The sequence below is a fragment of the Ursus americanus genome, chromosome 7 (genome assembly GCF_024610735.1).
Source record: "Ursus americanus isolate L20-20 chromosome 7, mUrsAme1.1.p, whole genome shotgun sequence".
Lineage (NCBI taxonomy): Eukaryota > Metazoa > Chordata > Mammalia > Carnivora > Ursidae > Ursus > Ursus americanus.
In genome coordinates, this window is record NC_142133.1 from 38312174 (window position 1) to 38339993 (window position 27820).

Here is a 27820-nt window from a genome sequence, read left to right on the forward strand (position 1 = left end):
ATTTATTCGACAGAGATAGAGACAGCCAGCGAGAGAGGGAACACAAGCAGGGGGAGTGGGAGAGGAAGAAGCAGGCTCATAGTGGAAGAGCCTGATGTGGGGCTCGATCCCAGAACGCCGGGATCACGCCCTGAGCTGAAGGCAGACGCTTAACCGCTGTGCCACCCAGGCGCCCCTCAAAGTGCTAGTTTCTTAATATTGTATCATTAGTTTCCTACAAATATCCTAACGAATTGAACTCTCTTTTTATAAGCTGTTGTGAATCAACTCTTTTCAAAGGCAAGACCCCATGGTCCACAACCAGCATTATTTAGCTGCAGTGACTAGCCGTTTTGAACGTTTATGTTGGTATTCTTTCCTGAAGGGCACAAAGAAGACTGACCGTGCCACAACATTGGCTGTTTCGTTACATATTTAGGTATTTCAGATGGCCAGAATGCATTTGAAAAACAGTTTTATTTTTTATCCTTTGTCCCTTAAAAATTGCCATTGAAGCAAGATGAGTGTGAGCCATGGGACTCTACCTTTAGAGAAAAACCTCTTAGAAGAATTGATATCTTAGAAATCTCTTTAGTTATTGAATAGATTTTAAATAAGCTGGCCGTTCTGTGACCAAAAACACATTGTTATAAGTTCTCTCTGTAAAAATGTTTTGTTAGTGTAGTAATAGTGTTTTAAATCTGGAAAAAATCTGATGACCTTGGATTTCTTTCAGAGGCTCTTTCACATTTGTGGTTATTAATATTTTGTTAGCATTCATCTTTTCTTGGCTTATAAACTGCTTGTTTTACTTTTATAACTTCTTCCCTTTTTATGGACATTGTGTGTTTATATCTTTGAGGATCTGAGATACTCATTTTAAAGTTTTTGAAAGTATAGTTTGTAATTACATTTTTAACAGGAGTGTTTTTTTGTTTCCTCTTTTGGTGTACCCTTCACTACCCGGTGTTTTTGTGATTGTCTTTACCTTGCCCCTTGTGGCCGCTTTTTCAAAAATAGGTCTTATATTGAAGCTTTGGGTTTTTATTATCCAGGAATATTGGAGAAAATCTCAGGATCCAGTCCCTGAACCAGTGGGTGACTTGACCTAGCTCATTTTTGTTTGATTGTCTTGGATCTTTTCCATTTGCATTCTTCAGCCTTGAGCTGTAGTCACAGCTTTTATTGCTGCCTTTCACAGTTGAGGGAGCCCCGCTCTAACCCCTAATCTCACAAAATGAGCCTGATGTTTGTTCCCACTGTCTCCACTATGAGTTGATTTTAGTCCCTATTATTAGGGTTCATTTCTTAGGTGTCTCAAATAGTAAGATTTTAAAATAAGTAACTTGCTTGTTTCTGCTTCCTTCTTTTACTTGTAGGGGTATAGGAGGTTAAGGAACTGCCATGGTTTATTGGAAATTATGTTGGGTTCTAACTGGATAACTTAAGACTCTTTTTTAATTTTTATTTTTTTAAAGATTTATTTATTTATTTTGGAGAGAGAGAGTATGCGTGCGGGAGGGCAGTGGGGAGAGGGGGAGGGAGAGAGGGAATCCTAAGCAGATTCTGCGCTAAGCACGGAGCCTTACACTGGACTGGATCTTACAACCCTGAGGTCATGACCTGAGCTGAAATGAAGAGTCGGATTGTTAACTGACTGAGTCACCCAGGTGCCCCTGTTTTTTTATTTTTAAGTGAAGGTAGTAACTTAGACAGTGGTTGTGGAGTTGAAATGTTTTATGTATATATACACACACACACACACATACACACACACATATGTATATATTTGAAAGTACTTTAGAAACTGAGAAGTATAAGCTAAAGTTTAGATTTTGGTTTATTATTATTTAAATGTGTTACTACTCTATTTAAATCTGCTTTTGATTTTCAGGTTGTTCCATTGACCTGTCATGTATGGCAACAGCCATTGTATCAAGGCAATAGTGGGGCACAGATTTCTGATACTATTGTGGTCTCTGTGGAAAAAACAGCTCGGTGGGGGTCTAAGGCTGATCAGGTATGTCTTGTGTAACTGGCACACTATTTTTCTTTTCATAAGCAGCATGAGAAATTCTGATTTAGCTGTTAAGAATAGTAAGAGGTGAATTACTTTAATATTCCATTTTTTCTAATAGATCTTTTTTTTAAAGATTTTATTTATTTGATAGAGAAAGAGAGAGAACACTTGCACAAGCAGGGCAAGCGGCAGGCAGAGGGAGGGGAAGAAGCAGGCTCCCCAGTGAGCAAGGAGCCCAACACAGGGATCGATCCCATCCCTGGGATCATGACCTGAGCCCAAGGCAGATGCTCAACCAATGGAGTCACCCAGGCGCCCCTCTAATAGATCTTTAACAATTTTAATTATATAGAATAGCAGTTCAGTTCCTTTTTGTCTTAAGACTCCTTTACATTCATGGAAGGCAGCTATGCTCACCACTATACCACCAATGCTCCTTTACATTCTTCACAAGTATTTTAAGCATCTTTTGTTTATATAGATTATCTGTATTGATATCTAGCTTACTAGAAATTAAAACATTTAAAAATATTTTTAAAATAATAAACCCATTACATATTAGTGTAAATAATATATTTTAAAAATGAAAATATTTTCGAAGACAAAAAAATTAGTTGAAAGAGTGGCATTGTTTTACATTTTTGCATATCTCTTTAATGTCAGGAGTAATAAGAGACGGTATATTAGACAGGGTTCTCCAGAAAAACAGAACCAATAGGAGACTTATACATAAACACACACACACACACACACACACACACACAATAAGGAATTTGCTCTTATGATGGCTGAGAATTCTAAGATCTGCAACCTGGAGATTGTAGTCTGAATCCAAAGGCCTGAGAACCAGGAGAACAGGTTGTGTAAATTCTATTCTGAATCCAAATCTAAAGGCAAGAGACCTATGTACCAGCCTTAAGACCACCAGGCAGAGAGAGAGAATTCTGTTTTGTTCAGCCTTTTGTTCCATTGAGGCCTTTAATGGATTGGATGAGGCTTGTCCACAGTGGAAGGGGCAATCTGCTTTACTCAGTCTGTGGATCAAATGTTAATCTAGACATACAGACATACAGACTAATGTTTAACCAAATATCTGGGCACCTGGTGGCTCAGACAAGTTGACACATAAAATTAACCATCACATTTGGATTCTCATATCTGCTTGTGCATTTAGTCTGTTGGAATACAATCAAGTATGTAAAAAAAAAATCTGGCCTTACGTAGAAAAGGGAGCCACACATAGATTTCCTGAAAGAATGTCTGTGATTGCCCAGGGATTTTTGGACCACACTTTGAGAATCACTAATCTAGAGTATAGTCATAAATTTAGAAGAAATGGAAAAATTGTGAGCAAATAGGAAAGAAGTTTACATGTTTGTTGGAGGAAAAAATGCAACCTTATTCATAATGGTTAAATGTTTAAGGTTGATTATCTAATAACTTGGTTATCAGATTTCTTCTGCTACCTTCAATTTCCCCTAAATTGCAGTGATTATCCATTTGATGCAAGATGTGGAGGAAGGAGATTTGCTATCATCAAGGGAAAGAAAGGGATTAAAAGAAACCTTGACCGGAAAGTTCATAGTACTCTGGGACCATTAAATGAAAGGGGGATTGCAATAGATTGAATTGTGTGTCCCAAAATGTGTTGAACCTAATCCCCAGTACTTTAGAAGTTGTCTTATTTGGAAATAGGGTGATTGCAGATACAACTTAGATGAGATCATACTGAAGTGTGGTAGGACCTTAATCCAATATAACTGATATCCTTATAAGAGAGGAGAACAGCGTGTGTAGAGAGACAGACATAGGAAGAAGTCAGCCTTGTGAAGACAGAGGCGGAGATTGGAGATGCACTGCCGTAAGCCAAGGAATGCCTGGGGCTGCCTGAGGGTAGAATAGGTAAAGAAAGATCCTCCCCTAAAGGCTTTGGGTGGAGCGTGGCCCTGCCAACACCTTGATTTCAGACTTCTAGCCTCCAGACCTCTAGCCTGTGAGAAAATAAATTTCTGTTGTTTTGAGCTCCCAATTTGTGTAACTTTGTTATGGCAGTCCTAGGAAATGAATATAGGGATATATCCCAAAGTAGTTTCATATTCTCTGAGGACATATTTATGGTAGAGCATGGTCCAAAATTGATGTCTTTCTTTCTGTCCCTGTCTTACGAAATATATGCCATGAAAAAAATATACATATGCCATGGATAGATCCTGTAGCTCTTTATTTCTGCCTTTATTCCTGGGTTCCTCAGCATAGCTGGAGCATTATGCCACTTTCTTACTCCCCTCTTTTCTCCTTCTTGTTACTCTGTTCATTCATCTTTGTTGCTGTTGTCTGAGTTACCTCTCTTTATTCATTGAAAACTGTAGCTTTTGCTACACTGTGCTCAGTTTCTTTCACTTCAGCTTACATTACCTATGTAGTGCCTAAAACTCCTGGATCTTTGATCTAACCTTCACAGATCTTTTCCTCCACTTCTCTTCAACTTCTACCCCTACTAGGTTACTCATCCCATGGTCACAGTCTAGACCATGTCACCTCCAGCAACTTGAGTACAAATGTCTCATCCTCTCTTCCCCTCCAGCTACTGTTTGGTTTAATATTCTGCTCCCTGTTAGATGAAATTTTCAAGAATTTTCTCTCTCCATTTCCTCATTGCTGTATGATTTAAATACAGCAAACCTCACTCTTCTAGGTATACAGTTTGATGAACTTTGACAAACATAGACAGTCATATAACCACTACCATATTGGAGATATACAAGATTACCATGACCAGAAAAGTTCCCTTGTGCCTCAGTGTAATCAGTCATCTCCCCATGCTTAGTCCCTGGCAACCGCTGATCTGATTTCTGTCCCTATAGTTTTGCCCTTTCAGAATTAAAGTGTATAGTTTTTTGAACCTGGCTTCTTTCACTTAGCACGTGCTTTTTTTTTTTAATACTAATTTTTTGTTATTTTAGTCACCATACAGTATATCCTTAGTTATTGATGTAGCGTTCCATGATTCAGTATTTGCGTATAACTTAGCACATGCTTTTGAGATTTATCCATATTGTTGTATGAATCAATAGTTTGTTCTTTTTAATTTTTTATTTCTGAGTAGTATTCTATACAGGTGAAGGTTTTTGGTAGACAAATGGTTTCATTCTCTTGGTAAATACTTAGGGATGAGATTGCTGGCTGATAAAGTAATTGTATGTTTAATGTTATAAGAAAATACTAAACTGTTTTCCAAAGTGGCCGTACCATTTTGCCTTCCCCCAGGATATATGAGAGTTCTAGTTGATTTGCATCCTTTCTAGCTCTTGGTATTGCCAGTTGTTCTGTTTTAAAATTTTTAGCCATTTTACACATAGGTGTATTACGGTGTCTCATTGTGGTTTTAATATGCATTTTCCTAATGACTTATGATATTATACATCTTTTTGTGTGCTTATTGGCCACCCATGTTTCTTTTTTAATGTAGGATCTTTAAAATCTCTTCCCCATTTTTAATGGCTTATTTATTCCATTTGTTGAGTTTGGAGGTTCTTTATAAATTCTAGATGCCAGTCCTTTATCAAATGCGTATTTTGCAAAGTATTTTTTCCCACTCTGTGGTTTTTCTTTGAATTCTATATATCGGGGTGCCTGGGTGGCTCAGTCGGTTAAATGTCTGCCTTCAGCTCAGGTCATGATCCCAGGGTCGTGGGATTGAATCCCACATCAGGCTCCCTGCTCAGTGGGGAGTCTGCTTCTCCCTCTACCTGCCACTCCCACTGCTTATGCTCTCTTTTTCTCTCTCTGACAAATAAATAAATAAAATCTTAAAAAAAACACATAAAAATTGAATTCTATATATCTTTTGAAGAGCAGAAGCTTTGATTTTGATGAAGTTAGTGTATAGAGTTCAGGTTTTTTTTATGGTTTGTATTCTTGTGTTCTGAGAAATTTTTTCCTAATCCTGTGTCAGAAAGATTTTATCCTATATATTTTTCTAGAACAAGGTTTCTCAGCCTTGGCACTTTTGACATTTTGGGCTAGATAGTTCGTTATTGTGTGGAGCTGTCCTGTATGTTGTAGTGTTAAGCAGCAGCCTTGACCTTCCCCCACTAGATATCAGTAGTATTCCCCCATGTTGTAACCATGAAACATGTCTCCAAACATTGCCGAAATGTACTATGGTTGAGGGAAAAGGAAGTGTCAAAATTTTACCCACTTGCAAACCACTGTTTCTGAAGTTTTATAGTTATAGAGTTTATATTATCTATGATCCATTTTGAGTTGGTTTTTGTATATGATGTGAAGTAAGGGTCCAGCTTTATTTTTTTGCATATGAATATTTGTCATTCCAGCACCATTTGCTGAAAATACTATCTTTTTGTCTAGTGCTTCCTTGACATCTTTATGAAAAACAATTTGACTGTATATGTGTTGGACTATTTCTAGACTCTATTCCATGGATTTATATGTCTGTCATGCCAATCCGACATTCTTAATTATTGTACTATCTTAAAATCGGGTAGTGTTGAGTTCTCTCACTTTGTTCCTCTTTTGAAAAATGGTTTTGTTTGTGTTAGATTCTTTTAATTTCTGTATAAATTTTAGAATCATCTGTCTATTAAAAAAGCCTGCTGGAATTTTGATTAACATTGCCTTGAGTCTATACATCAGTTTGGAGAGAATTGACATCTTAATAATATTTGTTTTCTCTAATCCACAAACACAACAGTTCTTTCAGTTTCATTTAGGTGTTTAATTTTTTCATCAGTGTTTTGTTGTCTTCAGTCTACCAAACTTAATGTTTGTGTTAGACTGATCTTTCTTTTAAATGTTGCTTTTATTAAGGTGTAATTAATCTTATTGATGTTTTTTAAAATTTCAGTTTCTTTTTGATTGCAAGTGTATAGAAATAGAAATGGCTCTTTATATTGAACTCGTATCCTTTGACCTTGCTAATCACATTTACTGGGTTTTAGTAGTAGTTCTTTTGTAGACTTTTTTTTTTTTTAAAGATTTTTATTTATTTATTCGACAGAGATAGAGACAGCCAGCGAGAGAGGGAACACAAGCAGGGGGAGTGGGAGAGGAAGAAGCAGGCTCATAATGGAGGAGCCCGATGTGGGGCTCGATCCCACAACGCCGGGATCACGCCCTGAGCCGAAGGCAGACGCTTAACCGCTGTGCCACCCAGGCGCCCCTTAGACTTTTTTTTTTTTTTTCTTTTTGGGAGAGAGGGAGAGAGAGTGGAGAGGGGAAGAGAGAGAGAGAGGATCCCAAGCAGGCTTCACACCCAGCACAGAGCCTACGGTACTCCATCACATGACCCTGAGATCATGATCTGAGCTGAAATCAAGAGTCAGATGCTTCATCAGCTGAGCCACCCAGGCACCCCCTAGGACTTTCTAAGTAGACAGTTATATCAACTGTATTTTTTTTTCCTTTTTAATATATGTACCTTATATCACCGGTTAGGATCTACTTATTATTTTACTTAATCTGCTTTGTGTTCTGACCTCAGCTCTGTGAAAGCAAGTTTTGCCAACATTTGTATAGCTGAATACAGTGAGCACTTTTCTGTCCTTATTTTAGCTACAATAAATAACATTTGACAGTTAACCATTGCATTTCCTTTCTTAGCTTCTACTAGTTTTCCTTCTACTCTTCTGCAATTCTTTCTCAGTTTCCTTTGCTGCTTTATCTCCCCCCCCCCCCCCCCCGTTAAACTTTGAAATCAAAGGTTGCAAGCTGTGGGCCTCAATAATGCCCAAATGTGGTTTTCAGAAGAAAAAAAAATTTTTTTTTGGCACAGTATCTTTAAAATTTTGAAATAGAACACTTTAAAGTGTGTATGCAGTGCGTATTTGGCCACAGGTCCCATCACTCTAATTCCAGGCAGATTTACTCATTTCTGTTACCTCCCTGGCTCTATACACATTTGAGTTTTTGACTCTGCTTGAAGTGTTGGGATGTTTTAGTTCTCACCTAGATCTGGGGGGTTAAATATATCTGTATACTTAAAAATTCCAAATTTATATCTCTGATCTTTATTTCTACCTCAAATGTGTTTATGTCAAAAACATTAGAGATTTGAGGGCCTTTTTATATTGATTAAAAAGGTGTAACACAAACAACCATTGTGTGATAGAAACAGCAACAAAATATACAGAAATTTGTGACTGGTACCAGGTGTTATGTGTAAGTGTTAAATCACTAAATTGTACACCTGAAATAATATTACACTGTATGTTAACTGAGATTTAAATAAAAACTAAAAACTGAAGGAAAAAAGAAGGAAAAAAACCCCCAAGATATGCAGAAAGAAAAGGAATGTTGAACAGGGATGTTTTATAATTTTATTTTATGATGGGAAATTATAAATATGTTTGCGTGGGGAGAGGAATGATTTAGTAGAGAGGGAAAATGGATGAAAGCTGGAGAATCCTGTAGGAAGGCAGTCGTTAAAAAGAATGGAATAAGATGGGTAGGCCTTTGGTAGGTGCAGAGACTTTAAGTCACAAGGTGAAAATGGGGCTGTAGATCTGGTGATAGGAAGATAAGGAAGTTCCATCTCCTGCTATTCACTTAATTGAAGTGGGAGATGAGGTCATCAGTTGAAAATGAGGAAGGAGAGTTCAGTAGTTCCGAGAGAAGTATAGTCATTTTAGCAAGGCAGTTCACCTGGAAAATATAGTAGGATTTCTAGGCAATGCTGAGTGCCCTTGAGGTTTAATGTCATCAGTTTAAGGGAAAAACCATTTGGGTTTGTGCTTTACTCAGCAATGTGCTGCTGCTTAGATTCGGATAAGGAGAAGGTTCGACTAGAGAACTGAGCTTTTACCAGGCAAATAGGATGGTGGGAGAAAAGGGCAGGAAAGTTAAAGATGTTTGCAAGGCAGTAGTTACAAGGATGACTGTGAAATCTCAAGAGTGGTAAGGAGGGAAATACAGGAAAAAAGGAATTATGAAAACTGTAAATGTGATAGGATAATTGTCTTAATGAGGTTAAAAGAATTACTGAAATTGAGTGAGAGTAGAGTGATCTGATGAAGACAGAGGATGGGCAGGAAAGCCAACAGATACCTGTCTATTTGGAGTGAGGAATAAACTATGGGACCAGGCTCAAACAATGCTCAAGGAGGCTGAGAGATGAGTTGGGGACTAAAGATTTTTCTGTAGTGAGAGTCACACAATGACTGGAATTCCCCTGCTTTAAAACACTTCTTGGGGCGCCTGGGTGGCACAGCAGTTAAGCATCTGCCTTCAGCTCAGGGCGTGATCCCGGCGTTATGGGATCGAGCCCTACATCCGGCTCCTCCACTATGAGCCTGCTTCTTCCTCTCCCACTCCCCCTGCTTGTGTTCCCTCTCTCGCTGGCTGTCTCTATCTCTGTCGAATAAATAAATAAAATCTTTTAAAAAAAACCAACCAAACAAAAAAACCCCACTTCTTTGGCTCGCTATGCTCTACAGAATGGAGTACTCTCAAAAGAAAAAATTTAAAGTTAATCACCTTTTATTTCCAAGTATTAAAAACATAAAAAACATGTTTCCAGCAGTGATTTTTGATGCTCTAGGTTGGACTAATTTATCCAGCATAGCAGGGATTGAGATATTTTGGAATGTCAAACATCTGCTGTTCCATTATCCCACAAGCTGTAGATAAGTAGTGTTAATATTTTAGAATATTACTCTCCAGTTATTATGTAACTGATAATAGGTGTGGGTAGTTGTGTATCTTTTTTTTTTTTTAACTTACTAAAAGAATATTTAGTGAATTTTAAGTAATGGTAATTTTAACTAATAACTTCAAAGATGAAAGTGTTTGAGAAAATAATTTTAAATTATAATACGTCTTCTTTTTATAGATTTTGGGTTATTTGGGAATAAAAAAATTTATATGCTCTTAAGAAAACATTTGGTTAAGAAAAAAAAGTTCAGTAATAGACTGTTCACAAACAATGAAAATCAATAGGTTGGGGTGCCTGGGTGGTTCAGTCAGTTAATCACCTGCCTTCAGCTCAGGACATGATCCCTGGGATCAAGCCCCACCTTGGGGTTTGCGCTCAGCGAGGAGTCTGCTTCTCCCTTTCCCTCTGCCCCTCCTCCGGCTTGTGCTCATTCTCTCTCTATCTCAAATAAATAAATAAAATCTTTTAAAAAATAAATATAGGACAAAGGTATGGAATAAGGTTAGAAAACAAAGCAAGGCATTCAAAAATCCTGATTAATCTTAAGACTGTATATGAGTGAAAATGTTAAAGAGTGTGCTAGCAAATATGATTAAAAGTCTGATCTATCACTGCCAAGTAAGAAATGTTGCACTAGAAGGAAATTTATTACAATACATTATCAAACTTAATTGGGAAAAAAAGATACTGTATTATAGTTTGATAAATTCAGAGTTCATTCCTAATCAAATTAATTAAATATGAAAATAAAAGTGTACTTTCATAGCATGACACGAGGAATATCTTTATTAACCAATACCAAATTTAAAAGGAAAATGCCGATTAAATTGTTTACCATTAGTCTTTTTTCTTAAATTTAAATTCAGTTAGCCAATGTCATTAGTTTCTGATAGTCTTTAATTCAACATTGCTGTTTAGTGTGGTCTGTGGATTGGTGCCAATCCATGAATTGGTTGTTACAGGTCTGTCAAGAGATAAGTACAAGAATATAGAAGTATTTAGAAACTTTTATAAATTTGACAGAGTAATTTTGTTTATAACTAAAAATCAGATATTTGGCCTTGTGTTTTATATTTTGGGCTTATATATCTTTTAAATTTAATTTTCAGGTTATTTTTTTTTTTAAAGATTTTATTTATTTATTCGACAGAAACAGCCAGCGAGAGAGGGAACACAAGCAGGGGGAGTGGGAGAGGAAGAAGCAGGCTCATAGCAGAGGAGCCTGATGTGGGGCTCGATCCCATAACACCGGGATCACGCCCTGAGCCAAAGGCAGACGCTTAACCGCTGTGCCACCCAGGCGCCCCTTCAGGTTATTTTTTATTAGTTGGTTTATTTTTACTGACTTATTACTTACTAATTTTTATTAGCATTTTAATAAAATGTTAGAATTGGATGCTAATTAAGAATTCAGTAAAGTCACGTGTAGAGCATCTTACAGCTAGGCTTGGAAAATTTTTTTCAGTCTTGTAATCAGATTGTAAGATTTCATCATGTAGAACCAAATGTGTTATTGTAGTGAAGAGAACTGTTAAAGAATAGCAGAAAATGCTAGTGATATAACACATTAAAAGATGGGTAGTGATGGGAAGGAGGTCTAAAATATAGTTAATATTGCAAAAAACATACAGAAAGAACAGTTTTACTTTCTCCAAAAACACTGTGATGAGAATGTTATCATATAGAAAGCTAAATGCTATATGAGTGGATGGATATTTAAATCTAAATATTAATGCATATGATAACTCAGTTAATGACTTAGCATATTTTCCTTTAAAATTATTGTTTTAGAGAACAGAATCTTGGCATTATCTTCCTCAAGAAATGGACTCGTCCCACACCTTGGATATAACCCAGACCAAGTTTAATATGAGAGAGGAAGGGACCAAAGTGACAGACTTCACCTCTGTGGAGGAAGGTATATTGACCCAACCAGAAACTGAAGTAAAGGAACCCAAGAGAGGTCTGTTATGTTCGCCGCTGCTAGGTAATGCCTCTTTATTTTTAACTAGTAGTAATAGCTCTTATTTGTAAAATACTTTTGGGGGACTTTAGGTCTTGCACCTAAATCTCTTTAGTTCAAGTTTGTTTGTTTGTTTGTTTGTTTGTTTATTTATTTTAGAGAGAGAGTGCACGAGCGCGCAGGGGATTGGGAGAAGCAGAGGGAGAGAATCTGAAGTGAACTCTGCACTGATCGTGGAGCCCTACTCAAGGCTTGATCTCTCCACTGCGAGATCATGACCTGAGCCGAAACCAAGAGTCAGACATGTAACTGACTGAGCCACCCAGGCACCCCTAAATCCTTTCATGAGTTGAGGAGCTCTGTAGAGCCATCCTCAAAGGTATTAGCTTATTTCTGGTTTTCTACACTGGCCAACTGGTCTAGTTATGTTAAATGTGCACCTGCCCTTCATTATGTCCTATTCTTCACAGAAGGCAGGAAGGTGATAACTTCCTCTCTAGTGGGTAGACCTCCTCAGCCCTGAATTTGTGGATTTTTTCTTGGGGTGAACTATATATTATCCTTTGACAACTTCTCTCAGCAGTGGAGCCTCCATGATCCTTAAAAAACAAAACAAATGTTTAAGCTTGCTTCATTAGAGTCTTAGAATTAGTTAAGGCATATGTTATTCTCAGTTTTCAGACCCCAAAAGTGAGATAAAGGGGTTAAATAACTTGACTGAGGTAGATCTTACTGGTTTCCTCTGCTTAATATGGAGCTGATTTATTAGCTCTTTACAAAAGGTAAACTTTAAGTACCTTTCAGGTTATCAGGGAGATAGAATTGTGCTATTAATACTTTGGATCCTGTGGATATAGAAGAATGCTTAACCAGTATGGTAATTTCAATTTTTATGCCTAAATGATAATTAAAGCAATATTATTTTGTTGTTCTTTCTGTTTTATTCAGATTTTTTTTTCGAAAATTGAAAAAAATGCAACGACATATTTTAGAATTAGCCTTTGACAGGGGAATGAGATTTAACCATGATGTTATCTTGTCAGAATTTTACAGAGGAGCGCCAATAGGAGTTAATTCAATAGGTTTTTTTTCAAACATAAGCTAAGGCTATCCAAATCAAAATATTGGTACCAATGTATTTTATGATGTAGATCATCAAAGTCTGTTTTAGTTTCACATTTTAAGAAAGATGTCGACAGCGGGGCGCCTGGGTGGCTCAGGCAGTTGAGCTTCCGACTCTTGGTTTTGGCTCTGGTCCTGGGATGAGGCTCCATGCTTAGCTTGGAGACTGTTTGGGATTCTCTGCCTCTCTCTCTGCCCCTACTCCCTCTCTCATGCTCTCTCTCTCTCTTTAAAATAAATGAATGAATAAAATCTTAAAGAAAGAAAGATGTCAACAGCACAGGAGTTCCTTTGTGAGAGGAGATGAGTATGACAGTAGGTGAAAGAGAAAACTTCACTATGATCAGGTGTTTGAGGGGCTGTCAAGCTAAAGATCAAGGAGCTTACCTTTCATTTATTCATTCATTTGCTTAACAAATATCTAAGTGCTTATGGTGTGTTTGATGCTAGGGATATATAGATGAAAGCCTTCCACTTTTGGGAAGATAGTCTAGTAAACAGAAAGATAACGGTATATGGGATCGGTATTACAGTGGTCTAGTGCAAGGGTCTGATTTTGTACCGACCATGAAATAAGAATAGTTTTTGCATTTTTAAATGATTGTAAAAACAAAAAAAGAAGTATATGTGATAGAGATCATATGTGACCAACAAAGTGTAAAATACTTATTAGTTGGCCTTTTATTAAAAATGTTTGCTGATTCCTAGTCTAGAGGTTAAAATGAAAATACATAGCTTATAGGGAGGTTGTTTTCAATTTGATATAAGAACTTTTTAATAGAGCCATTTAATAGTAGAAAGACCATATAACAGCAGAAGAAGTGAGCTTTACATCGCTGCAAAATGCCAGGCTAAGTTCTCTAATAGAATTTCAACATTGGGTAGGAGATGGTGCAGTGTGGCTTCTAAAATGTTTTCTAGGTAAGGTTTTAGAACTCCAGCTCCTTATTTACTGTAGGTAAAGTAGAACATTTTTAATTATTAGAGCAGATCCCTGGATCTGATAGAGGAAATTTCATCATTGCTGCTTTCTTATGCAGGAGCACAGTCATTGAGGGATATATTGGTTTCACCAGTGGCCAATGTCATGATGATGACTGGTGCCAGAACAGTTAGATATCTCAAAAAGGAGTGATCCAAGCCATCAGCAGTTGTCTAAATGTGAGGAAATGTGGGATCTTTGTTAAAAACCTTCGTGATTCTTAGAGGAATGAAGGACTTCTCTGTTACGAAGGTTTAAGACTGAGTCTGTAAGCCAAGGTCAAAGAGGAATATACCAAGTAGTCCTTGGTAGTCAAGGTTATCATTCTCATTCGATTCATTTTTAATAAATTCATTCAGTAAATAAATAATTCTGTTTTTAGTGAGTAAGTGTAGCAAGTACTTTGGTAGGCACTACAGATATAGCTGTGAATAAAGTGGATGTGGAGTTGACAATCTAGGTGGGAAGCAGACAGACCAAAGATTAAAACAGGGTATGACAGTTATGATAGGGAAAGTGTGCCATGCAGAATTATAGGCATTCTGAAATCAAGAAAGTTTACTCAAGCAATGGTATTACATTCGTAGTGAAAGAATATTTAGTTCTAGCAAAATATCACCTATCCAGTTAAATTAATCTTAGAATACTGATGGTTTTATAGTTTTATTTCTATTAAAATTGTTTCTGTTTTTATAGTTATATAAATGGTATAAGTAATAAGGAGTTTATACCTAGTTTGTACATATTTAGACACATCTAATAGGAATTATTTAAGTTGACATTCAGGAATCCACAAGAATTGTTTTTCCTTTAGATCAGCAGTTCTCAAACTTTTTGATCACAGGACTCCCTTACATACTTTTAAATTACCAAGGTCTTCAAAGAGCTTTTGTGTATGTGGGTTGTTGATATTTCCCATATTAGAAATTAAAACTTAGAAATTTCTAAATATTTATTAACTCATTAAAAAATAACATTGCCATTGCATGTTAACATAAATTACATATTTTTTAAGAAAAGTAACTATTTCTCAAAACAAAAATATTCAGAAGAATAGCACTGTTTTATTTAAGAAAAAAAATCTCTATAATGTTTGACCTAATAGAAGAGAGGTGGATTCTGATAATCTGCTTTTGAATTCAGTATGTTGCTATATCATAGATGATGTAGCTTCTGGAACATTGTACCATACTCTGTGAGAGAATAAGGCAAATGACATCTTAATATTGTTTTGAATATAATTTTGACTCTAGATACCTCCTAATAATGTCTTAAGGATGCCCAGGAACCTATGGACTACACTTTGATTTAAGATGGAAAGAAACACTCATAATGGTTAAGAGCACTTGCCAAGAAATTAGAGTGTTTAGGTTCAGTTCTCATTCTGACACTTAAGCTATGTGAATGTGGGCAAATTAATATTTCTTAAATTTTATAATCATGTTTCCTCAGCTGTAAGATGGGTATAATAATACCTATCCTTCAGAGTTATCACTGAAATTTTATACGTTAAGTGCCTGAAACTTTTCAGGCTGTTATGTTATCATTCTGATGCTCGTAGAAACTTCCAGATGGCTACGTATTTAGGTTCTTTAAAGTATTACATGAGTAAGCTAAGCATTTAACTTTCAGCATTCCCAACATTTTTATACCTGAAACTTTGCAGTCATACAAGACAACTTTGCTTCTCCTGATTTGCCTTTGCTGACATGTTTGACACAAGATCAAGAGTTTGGGTCTGATTCCTTATTTCAACAAAGTGAACTAGATTTTGCACCTCTGAGGTAGGATGATTTATTTTTTTATTTGCATGTAAACTTTCCTCTCTTTCTTTTCTTGTTCTAAGTTGTTGCTAATATTAATGACTTTTCAGGCTAAGGTGAGACTTCGGAGTGGGGGTTAGATATTTTCAGTACATACTTGGAAGGTAACAAGGCCCTAAGTTAAGACATGATGCATATTAATTTGGAATAGTAGTACATGTGTAAAGATGAGCCAGGCAACTGTAGTTCATTTAAAAATAATTTTTAATGTATTTTAGCATTTCAGGCATAGTTCATTTTATTTTTAAATTTTTATTATTGAAGTATAGTTGACAGATAATGTTATGTTAGTTTCAGGTGCACAATGTAGTGTTTTTTTGTTGTTGTTTTTTTTTTTTTTTTAAGATTTTATTTATTTATTTGACAAGAGACAGCCAGCGAGAGAGGGACCACAGCAGGGGGAGTGGGAGAGGAAGAAGCAGGCTCATAGCAGAGGAGCCTGATGTGGGGCTCGATCCCATAACGCCGGGATCACGCCCTGAGCCGGAGGCAGACACTTAACCGCTGTGCCACCCAGGCGCCCCCACAATGTAGTGTTTTGACAATTCTGTTCATTCTGCTGTGCTTACCATGACGTGTTGTACACCTGAAACTAATGTAATAATGTATATCAACTATACTCAAATAAAAATGTTGAAAAAAAAACCCATGGTTGTTTACAGAGTAAAAACCTTTGCCCTTCTGCTACGTATTACCTTAAAATTACTTTTATGAAAAAGTGTTCTGTATATAATAGTCAACCAATAATTAGGTTACCTCTTGTGTTTTAGGAGTAGACAACTTCTTTTTATTTATTTATTTATTTATTTATTTATTTATTTATTTATTTATTTATTTTTATTTATTTGACAGAGAGAGACAGCCAGCGAGAGAGGGAACACAGGCAGGGGGAGTGGGAGAGGAAGAAGCAGGCTCCTAGCAGAGGAGCCTGATGTGGGGCTCGATCCCAGAACGCCGGGATCACACCCTGAGCTGAAGGCAGACGCTTAATGACTGCTCCACCCAGGCGCCCCAGGAGTAGATCGCTTCTTAAGGGGTTTTCAAGAGCACAGTAAATGACTAGTGTAAGAATTAGTGAAAGTTAAATAAGTATTAAATTATGGTAGCTGATAAACATTTTAAATAGTAAAGTTTGAATTTTTTATTTAATCATTTTTGGCAGTATGAAAATATTCCTATTTTTTTGTAACATTGTTTTAGGAGAAGGCTGAGAAAATATTAGGGTCGTAGGATGGGAGTTCATATAATGTTTACAAAAAATTTGCCTTGTTCAGTCACTAACCACTTTAAGGGAATTTGAAATTAGAACTTTGTTTTTTCAATACACTTTTCAAATAATCTTAATTTCAGTGACATATCAGTTTCATATTTTTCATGTTAGTATTTAAAAAAATGTTTTAAATGTGTTATTTATTTATTTTTAACTGTGTATTTTCAGGGGAATTCCTGGTAAGTCTGAAGATACTGCATGGTTTTCTCGACCGTCGGAAGTTAGTGAAGCTTTATTCCAGGCAGCCTCAGAAGTAGCTTCAGACTTAGTTAACAGTTGCATTAGTTTATCTCAGCACTCGCTTATAGCTAGTACAGCTGTTGAGTGTCAGCGCTCTTTTTTACCTTTTGGACAAGGGACTAAAGAAGAGACTGTTTCGTCTGATACAGTTGATGAACTGAAAACCCCCAAAGACTTCGATAGTTATGATGCTCTTTGTTCCTATATGGCATGGAAGACACAAGAAGTTCAGGAGCCAGAAACCAGTTTAGCTGATAAAGGTCAAGTTTCTGTTTCAACCTCATCTTATACAAGTGATGAATACATGACTCCTGAAGGAAGTGACAGCTTTGATGCTTCTTGTTCGTATGTGCAGTATTGGAAACAGAAAGCTTTACAGCAGTCAGAAAAATATTTAACCAGTAAGGATCATGATTCTTATTCAGATTCATCTGACACAACTGATAAAAATAAAATTCCTAAGGGAAGTGACAATTTTCGTGCCCCTTTTTCATGTATGCTGTGGAGCAAACAGGAAGCTTCACACAATCCAGAAACATATGCGATCAATAAGGACTGTGTTTCTTTTCCACATGAAGTTGCTCCTCATTTTAATAACAAAATGTCACGGTCTTTCTTGCATTGTCTGCTGGAAAGAAGAGGAAAGGGCATTCCTTTGACAGCTCACAGTCATTATTTTGAGAGTGTTTATTTAAGGGCTCCCGCGGAGAATGAGGTGAAAGAAATGATGGATTCTTTGGAGGGGTATGAAAGAAATAAAGAAGGCCTGGGGAAAGAATTATCTCAAGGTTTTGAACTAAAGGAGAATAGAAATACTTTAGTATTTTCAGAGATGCATCCCAGATCTTCAGAAATACAGTATATTGAGAATGTTGTAGTTCCTGATAATTCTGTAGAAGTTTCAGAAATACATATACACTCAAGGCAACATGGTACCTCTAACATGGAGGTTTCTGGTGGTCCTCTTCAGACTATTAAATCCAGCGTGGATGAGACATCAGAACAACTGTATTTACAAGAGGAAAGAAACCAAAGGGCAACTTCTGCTTTTAGTGGAGAAAGTGTTGATTCTTCTGAAAATGTAGCCTTTGAGGTTGTTATTGCCTCTATTGAGCCTTCCAAGAAAGAGAGTACAGTAAATGAAATCCAAACTGACATCAGTAAGTCTTTAATAAATGACAGCCAAGAAAGTGAACCAAAAAATTCACCTCTTTCCCTATTAAATTATAATGATGAAAACTCTTTCTTTGATGGGCTTCATCATCCATGTTATCAGTCTACTCCTGGGGTATTTGAATTAGCGGCTTCAAAACCGTTGTTCCATAAAAAAGATAATGGTGATAGCTCCCTGTATTGGCATCTTGATTTAAAATCACTCCCCAATGCTCCTCAGGAAATGTTCATTAAGCCACTTTCTCTTATTCCAGAGCTTAAGTCATCTGCTTCTTTAAGTGAAAAATCTCACAGCCAGACTGTTGGTCTTGGCAATGCCCAGTCAGCTTTATTTCAGTGTGATCTAGACAGTGAACCATTTCTTCCCATTGGGAAGATAAAGTCTGTTCCTGATCTTGACCTTGCAGAGAAGGTAGGATCTTCAAACATTTTTTATCCAATGAAAGTATCGACTTCAGATTCTTTGGTTTTACAAGACTTAAGAACATTTGAAGAAGTTGCAGATTCCTCAAACTGTATTTTGGTTAAGAATGTAAACTCTAGTGACATCATTGAAGGTCCATCTGCAACTGTAGGAAGCAGCTTTTCAGCAAACTTGGTGACATGGGATGCTAAGTCACAAGGTGCTTTACCAATGACCAGTAATGCATCATTAATTGCAGTCAGCCAAGAGTCATTGCTGAAAGCTGATGTAGGCCATGGTAAAATTCCTGAGCCTATGGGAGCCAAATCCGGTTTTACTATACATACAATTATGCAAAATGACTCCTATTTTGTAGAGGGCCTGCAGGGGAAGGCTGAATCTGACACCTCTACTCTGGATGATGATACTGAATGCTGTAACCTGGATGAAAATGCTGCTGTATGCAGTACAAGAGTTGCTGATCTACAAAGAGAGGTGAGACACAATAATATGATAAATGGAGGAAATGTGGTCTTTTCCAGTACTATTTCAGAAAATGGTATTGTTACTTGTTTTTATTTTACTTACTTTTTTTAATTTTATGAACAGGCATATGAACAAGGTGACTTGACTGTTGAGTCCATTGAGCTAGCAGGTTTTAAAAATGTGCTTGATGATCTAGAGGTTTGTGACAGCTCCCTGCACTGGCAGTCTGCCTTACAACTGCCGTCTAAGGAAGAGAGTGATTTTGAAGAGCCTGTAAGTTATTCTGTTTGACATTTCTTGTGGGGTAGGGAAAGAATATTTTAGTTGAAAAATGGGGATGAAAGTAAAGGGCCCATTTATATCCTCTAATACCAACATGTGACGTACAATCTGTCTTCATCTGGTATCCAAGAATATGCTCCATTAATTTGTTAGAAGTTGGCATAAAAGAAATATCTGTGTTTCATAGACCATAAGAGTTAGTGAGTTTTGTAGTGTCTTGGAAAAGGCCATCCTTTGGAGCTCCCAGGCCTTTTATCTTGAGACCTGCTAACTCTTCCCAGTTGTGTCAGCAAGAAACTTCGGACAGTGTTCAGATTAGAATCACTGGTGGAGATAGTCAGTTGTACATTTTTTCACTCTGCCCTTCAATTTACAAGTATTGGAATAGACCCTGGAATATTTAAATATTTCTGTTCAGAAGGTCCTGAAAGATTTGACTTCAGAGGAATTTTGAAAATTATAAGAACCAGTGTTTCCCCAGGAAGGATACTGAGATGCTTAATATCCACACTACTTAGTGTCCCCAAAGGGAACTAACTACCACTTTCCCAAATGAGTGACATACCTATGCATATACACATTCCCTCCCTCTCTCTGTTTATATCATTATCGTGTGTGTGTGTATTAGAAAATAACTTCGAGATGTTATTAAATTTCTGTGTCAGCCTTTCTTTTATACAAGACTTCATTGCCTTTGCCTGGATCTTTGCATCTCTTGGTTTCGATGTTCCTTTGGTCCCATTGCCCATCCTCTTTTGTCTGATACTGTCAGCTTCTTTATAGTATATCCTTAATCTTATTAGTCATTAAATATAGCTATACAATAGATGTTGTGTACTTAATGTTACTTTCCTTTCCCTGTTTTTCCATGTATAAGATTAGTATGTCCTTGGAAAGCTGCTAGTTTGGGTTGCAATCATTTTTGGACCTTTAGATTCAGGCAGATGATTAGAGAAAATGAACAAAGGTATTGAGATAAACTTTTCCTTTCATTTATAATTATTGAATATATTAAAAATTGAAATACAGAGAACTATGAGGTTAATTTTATTTTCTTAAACATTCTAAAGTAGACATTGTTTGGGCACCTGGGTGGCTTAGTCGGTTAAGTGTGCCTTTAGCTCAGGTCATGATCCCAGGGTCCTGGGATCAAGCACCACATTGGGCTCCCTGCTCATTTGGGAGCCTGCTTCTCCTTTCCTGCTCTCCCTGCTTGTGCTCTCTCACACTCTCTCTGTCAAATAAGTAAATAAATAAAATTTAAAAAAAGAAAAGTACACATTGTTTTTGTTCTAATTTTCAGTCTCTTGATGGGGATGAAAATGATAGCTAACACTGTGTGCTCAAATACTACGCTAAGAGATTTATTTATATACATCAATTCATTTAGTCCTTTGGTCAGTCCTATCAGGTAGGATTATTGGGGGTTATTACCATCCTCATTTTACAATTGATATTTAGAGGGTTAAGAAACTTGCTCATTATTATTGAGCAAGTAGGAAAGCTGGTATTTGAAACTAACCTTATCTTTTTTTTTTAAGATTTTATTTATTTGTGAGAGAGCGAGAGAGAGCATGAATGGGGGGAGAGGGAGAAGCAAAGTCTCCGCTGAGCTGGGAACCCAACATGGGGCTCGATCCCAGTACCCTGGGATCATGACCTGAGCCAAAGGCATCTAGATGCTTAACCGACTGAGGCACTCAGGCGCCCCGAAACTAACCTTATCTTTGTATTTAACAACCATACCATAAACTGTCTTCCTGTTTAACTATTCTTCAGTGAAACCAAAGCCAAGATTTTGCATTATTTTGGCAAGAGTGAAGGTTTTGAAGGGGATTGGTCAAAGTGAATTTCAATAAGAATGAGAAACAAATATTATCAATTTTAAACTTAGAGTTCTAATTTTTTTGATAGTACTACTTATATAACTTACATCAACTTTTTATACATAATATATATTTAAAGAAAGAGAGAGAGCACAAGCAGGGGAAGCAGCAGGTACAGGGAGAGGGGGAAGCAGGCTCCCTGCTGAGCAGGGAGCCCGATGCAGTGTTCATTCCCAGGACCCCAAGATCATGACCTGTGCTGAAGGCAGACAACTGACTGAGCCACCCAGGCGCCCTACATTTTCTTTTGCATTACCTACTCTAATATCTGTATGTTTCGAAGCTTTGATAATAATGAAATTTTATTTATTTACTAAATTTTAATTCCAGTATAGTTAACATAGTGTTATATTAGTTTCAGGTGTACAATATTCTGTGAATTAACAATTCTATACATTACTCAGTGCTCATCGTGATAAGTGTACTCTTAATCCCCTTCACCAATTTCACCCATCCCCTTCCCATAACCATCAGTTTGTTCTCTATAGTTGAGAGTCTGGTTTTTTTGATTTGTCTCTTTTTTTCTTTGTTCATTTGTTTTGTTTCTTAAATTCCACATAAGTGAAATCACATGGTATTTGTCTTTCTCTGACTTATTTCACATAGCATTATAGCTTCTAGATCTGTCCATGTTGTTGCAAATGGCCAGATTTCATTCTTTTTTATGACTGAGTAATATTAATGAAATTGTATTGATGTCAAGATTGGAATGGAAATTTTTCTTCCTACATTGAAAAGCTCTAGAGAAAAACTATTAAACACGCATATGTGCCTGGGGACACACACAAAAGTCTCTATCATATCTGTGATACATATGTTAATAAGCTGTATTTCAAAAACGTCTCCTTTAGGAGTGGGATAATTGAAAACTTAGAACTTTGTGCTTTGTTTAGAGCAGGGTTTCTCTGTACTATTGTCTTTTTGGGTATGATAATTCTTTGTTGTGGGGGGCTTTTCTGTGCATTTTAGGCTGCTGAGCAACATGCCTGGCTTCTACTCACTAGATGCCAATAGCCACACACCCTCCCACACACACCCCCGAAGTTATGACAGTGAAAAATGTCTCCAGCATTGCCATATATTTCTTGGTCAGGGAGAGATGGGTGGAGGCAAAAATCTCCCACAACCGAGAACCACTGGTGTAGAGAAACCTAGACAGGGCAGTAGAAGTAGAATATTTATTTTTATACCCTGCCTGTTTCCTAAGATTGTTCATTACTACACAATGAAAAAACCTTGATAAAAGAGGATTGAACAAAATTCATCCTTATGTACATTTTTAGACTCTCCTGAGAGGGCATCAAAAAGAGGGAATAACATTTTTAGGAAAATAAAGAAACCTCAAAGTGGTATATTGTTTTTATATGAGAGTAATGTGAATTTGGTGAAAAGCTTATATGTTTGTGTACTGACAGCACCAATGCTGGTTTCTAATTTCTTTTCTAGTAAGGACTTGCTGGGATCTGATGAAACTTTGAGAACTTCTTTTTCAGCGTTTAACCTGTACTTCACTGTCAGTTTGTTTTTCCAAGTACTTTTGTTTAAAGAAATTTGAGGACTTATGTTTTTTGGTAATTGATCATAGATCCAGCTCTTTGATGCTTTAATTTTTTTTCTAAACATTTGTGGATTTCTTGAAAATATTCCTGTTCTCTCTTTCCTTCTTTCCTCTTTCCTTTTTACAACATAACCTCTTCTTTAAAAAAAAAAAATCCTTGAGCTTGTCAAGAGTAATACCAAAGTTCAAATTCTTCAATGACCATACTATGGAACAAACTTCTAGGCTTCCTATCTTAATATTCTATATAGGCAGACTTCCAGACCCTCAGAATAATTTGTAGAGCCTTCTTAGAATTGACCAAACAAGGTATGACTTGTATATGAATTTAGGAGGGTTGAGAATATGAGCTTAAGGATCTGGTATGACTGCTTAGTTTTCATTTTCATAAAAATTAGGTTTTCTTTTATCAGGTGAAGCCTAAAATTAATCCTGTTTTCTTAATTTTTTATCTTTTTTTATAGGTAGGTTCTAATATGGACATTAATCAGACTTTTTCATCCATATTGCCTCCATTTATTCCTCATGAACCAACCATAGAGTTGGAGTATCACTCTTCAGATCTCAGGATGTTGAGGGTATCTCCTGACACTGTGCAGAAGACTCTCAAACAAATAGCAGGTATGTGGAAAAGGAGATATTAGCTATTCTTTTGACTAGCTTGTTAAAAATAGCTTGCTATGGCTAATTTTTTATTTTATTTTATTTTTTTTATTTTTCTTTTTTTTAGGTTTCCCTCCCTAGCCTTTCTTTTTTTTTTTTTTTTATGATTTTTTATTATATTATGTTAGTCACCATACAGTACATCCCCGGTTTCCGATGTAAGGCTCGATGATTCATTAGTTGTGTATAACACCCAGTGCACCATGCAATACGTGCCCTCCTTACTACCCATCACCGGTCTATCCCATTCCCCCACCCCCCTCCCCTCTGAAGTCCTCAGTTTGTTTCTCATAGTCCATAGTCTCTCATGTTTCATTCCCCCTTCTGATTACCCCCCCCTTTCTTTATCCCTTTCTTCCCCTACTGATCATCCTAGTTCTTATGTTCCATAGATGAGAGAAATCATATGATAGTTGTCTTTCTCTGCTTGACTTATTTCACTTAGCATTATCTCCTCCAGTGCTGTCCATGTTGTAGCAAATGTTGAGAACTCGTTCTTTCTGATAGCTGAGTAATATTCCATTGTATATATGGACCACAACTTCTTAATCCAGTCATCTGTTGAAGGGCATCTCGGCTCCTTCCACGATTTAGCTATTGTGGACAATGCTGCTATGAACATTGGGGTGCATATGGCCCTTCTCTTCACTACGTCTGTATCTTTGGGGTAAATACCCAGTAGTGCAATGGCTGGATCATAGGGTAGCTCAATTTTTAACTTTTTAAGGGACCTCCACACTGTTTTCCAGAGTGGCTGTACCAACTTGCATTCCCACCAACAATGTAGGAGGGATCCCCTTTCTCCACATCCTCTCCAACAATTGTTGTTTCTTGCCTTGTCTATTTTTGCCATTCTAACTGGCGTAAGGTGGTATCTCAGTGTGGTTTTGATTTGAATTTCCTTGATGGCTAATGATTTTGAACATTTTTTCATGTGTCTGTTAGCCATTTGTATGTCTTCATTGGAAAAGTGTCTGTTCATATCTTCTGCCCATTTTTTGATTTGTTTATTTGTTTCTCGTGTATTGAGTTTGAGAAGTTCTTTGTAGATCTTGGATACCAGTCCTTTATCTGTAGTGTCATTTGCAAATATCTTCTCCCATTCCGTGGGCTGCCTCTTAGTTTTTCTGACTGTTTCCTTGGCTGTGCAGAAACTTTTAATCTTGATGAAGTCCCATAAATTCATTTTATCTTTTGTTTCTCTTGCCTTTGGAGATGTGTCATGAAAAAGGTTGCTTTGGCCGATGTCGTAGAGGTTGTTGCCTATGTTCTCCTCTAGAATTTTGATGGATTCCTGTCTCACATTGAGGTCTTTCATCCATTTGGAGTTTATTTTTATGTATGGTGTGAGATAGTGGTCAAGTTTCATTCTTTTGCATGTAGCTGTCCAATTTTCCCAGCACCATTTATTGAAGAGACTGTCTTTTTCCCACCGGATGTTTTTTCCTGCTTTATCAAATATTAGTTGCCCAAAGAGCCGAGGGTCCATTTCTGGGCTCTCTATTCTGTTCCATTGGTCTATGTGTCTGTTTTTGTGCCAGTACCATGCTGTCTTTGTGATCACAGCTTTGTAGTACAGCTCGAAATCCGGCATTGTGATGCCCCCAGCTTTGTTTTTCCTTTTCAACAGTTCCTTGGAGATTCGGGGCCTTTTCTGGTTCCATACAAATTTAAGGACTGTTTGTTCCAGTTCTTTGAAAAATGTCCTTGGTATTTTGATCGGGATAGCATTGAAAGTGTAGATTGCTCTGGGTAGCATGGACATTTTAACTATGTTAATTCTTCCGATCCATGAGCATGGAATATCTTTCCATCTTTTTATGTCTTCCTCAATGTCTTTCAAGAGTGATTTATAGTTTCTAGAATATAGGTCCTTTACATCTCTGGTTAAGTTAATTCCAAGGTAACGTATGGTTTTTGGTGCTATTGTAAATGGGATGGATTCCCTAATTTCTCTTTCTTCGGTCTCGTTATTCGTGTATAGAAATGCAACTGATTTCTGAGCATTTATTTTGTATCCTGCCACGTTACTGAATTGCTCTATAACTTCTAATAATTTGGGAGTGGCTTCTTTTGGGTTTTCCATATAGAGTATCATGTCATCTGCAAAGAGAGACATTTTGACTTCTTCTTTGCCAATTTGAATACCTTTGATCCCTTTTTGTCGTCTGATTGCTGTAGCAAGGACTTCTAGTACTATGTTGAATAATAGTGGCGAGAGTGGGCATCCTTGTTGAGTTCCTGATCTTAAGGGAAAGGCTTCCAGCTTTTCTCCATTGAGAATAATATTTGCAGTAGGCTTTTCATAGATGGCTTTTATGAGATTGAGAAATGTACCTTCTATTCCTACACTCTGAAGGGTTTTAATCAGGAAAGGATGCTGTATTTTGTCAAATGCTTTTTTGGCATCGATTGAGAGGATCATATGGTTCCTGAGTCTTTTCTTGTTGATATGATGTATCACGCTGATTGATTTGCGAATATTGAACCACGCTTGCATCCCAGGTATGAATCCCACTTGATCGTGATGGATAATCCTTTTAATGTACTGTTGGATTCTATTAGCAAGTATCTTGTTGAGGATTTTGGCATCCATATTCATTAGGGAAATCGGTCTGTAATTCTCCTTTTTGAGGGGGTCTTTGCCTGGTTTGGGGATCAAGGTAATATTGGCCTCATAGAATGAGTTTGGTAGCTTTCCTTCTGTTTCTATTTTTTGAAATAGCTTTAGGAGAATAGGTATTATTTCTTCTTTGAATGTTTGGTAGAATTCCCCAGGAAAACCGTCCGGGCCTGGAGTTTTGTTATTTGGAAGGTTGTTTATCACTGACTCAATTTCTTCATAATTAATTGGCCTGTTTAAGGAATCAATTTCTTCCGGTTTCAATCTTGGTAGTTTATAGGTTTCCAGGAAGGATTCCATCTCTTCCAGATTGCTTAGTTTATTGGCATATAGCTGTTGATAAAAATTTCTAATAATCCTTCCAATTTCAATGGTGCTCGTCGTGACCTCTCCTTTTTCATTCATAATTTTAATAATCTGGGTCCTTTCTCTTTTCTTTTGGATAAGTCTTGCCAGTGGTCTGTCAATTTTATTGATTCTCTCAAAGAACCAGCTTCTAGTCCTGTTGATCTGCTCTACTGTACTTCTGGTTTCTGCTTGATTGATTTCAGCTCTAATTTTGGTCAGCTGCTTCCTCGTGCGTGGATTAGGCCTGTCTCTCTGTTGCTGTTCCAGCTTCTTGAGGTGAGAATATAAAAACTGCATTTTAGATTTTTCTATTCTTTTGAGTGAAGCTTGGATGGCTATGTATTTCCCCCTTAGGACTGCCTTTGCAGTATCCCATAGGTTTTGGACTGTTGTATTTTCATTCTCATTGGTCTCCATAAATTGTTTAATTTGATTTTTGATTTCCTGGTTTATCGAGTCATTCCTGAGCAGTATGGCTCTTAGTCTCCAAGTGTTTGAGTTTCTTCCAAATTTTTCCTTGTGGTTGAGTTCCAATTTCAGAGCGTTGTGGTCTGAGAATATGCAGGGGATAATTTCAATCTTTTGGTATCGGTTGAGACCTGTTTTGTGTCCCAGAACATGGTCTATTCTTGAGAATGTTCCATGGGCATTAGAATAGAATGAGTATTCTTTGGTTCTGGGGTGTAGTGTTCTATATATATCTATGAGGTCCAACTCGTCGAGTATGGCATTCAAAGCCTTTGATTCTTTGCTTAGTTTTTGCCAGGGTGTTCTGTCTATTTCTGATAGTGGAGTGTTGAGGTCCCCTACTATTAATGTATTTTCATTTATATGTCTCTTTATTCTGGATAAGAGTTGGCTTGTGTATCTTGCTGCTCCCCTGTTGGGGGCATATATATTTATAATTGTCATATCCACTTGTTGAATACTTCACTTAAGAATAATATAGTGCCCTTCTGCGTCTCTAACTATAGTCTGTAGTTTAAAATCCAATTTATCTGATATGAGAATTGCTACCCCAGCTTTCTTTTGAGGACCATTTGCGTGAAAGATGGTACTCCATCCCCTTACTCTCAGTCTGAATGCATCTTTGGGTTTGAAATGAGTCTCTTGTAGACAGCAAATGGATGGGTCATTTCTTTTTATCCAATCTGCAACCCTGTGGCGTTTTATGGGATGGTTCAAACCATTTACATTAAGACTGATTACTGAGAGATATGATTTTAATGTTGCCATGTTGCCAGTAAAGTCTTTTTTTGTATTGGCTGTGACTTTCTGTTCTGTATCACTCTTGGGGCCTTTTTACTTTTATAGAACCCCCCGTAAT

The 27820-nt window shown here is 36.9% G+C and overlaps 1 protein-coding gene across 8 annotated transcripts in view; it reads left to right on the top strand.

Annotated features, from left to right (window-relative positions):
• ALMS1 (ALMS1 centrosome and basal body associated protein) overlaps positions 1 to 27820 on the top strand; it is a 214840-nt gene that overhangs the window by 24275 nt on the left and 162745 nt on the right. For 4 of the 8 annotated variants that reach the window (XM_045788273.2, XM_087863546.1, XM_087863545.1 and 1 more), the window contains exons 2-7: positions 1874 to 1999; positions 11463 to 11658; positions 15405 to 15522; positions 17000 to 19142; positions 19257 to 19406; positions 23324 to 23480. In XM_045788273.2, the coding sequence (XP_045644229.2) occupies positions 1874 to 1999; positions 11463 to 11658; positions 15405 to 15522; positions 17000 to 19142; positions 19257 to 19406; positions 23324 to 23480 (2890 nt within the window). The remainder of the gene's footprint in view (positions 1 to 1873; positions 2000 to 11462; positions 11659 to 15404; positions 15523 to 16999; positions 19143 to 19256; positions 19407 to 23323; positions 23481 to 27820) is intronic. The other 4 variants (XM_087863548.1, XM_045788285.2, XM_087863547.1 and 1 more) reach the window with 3 other exon arrangements.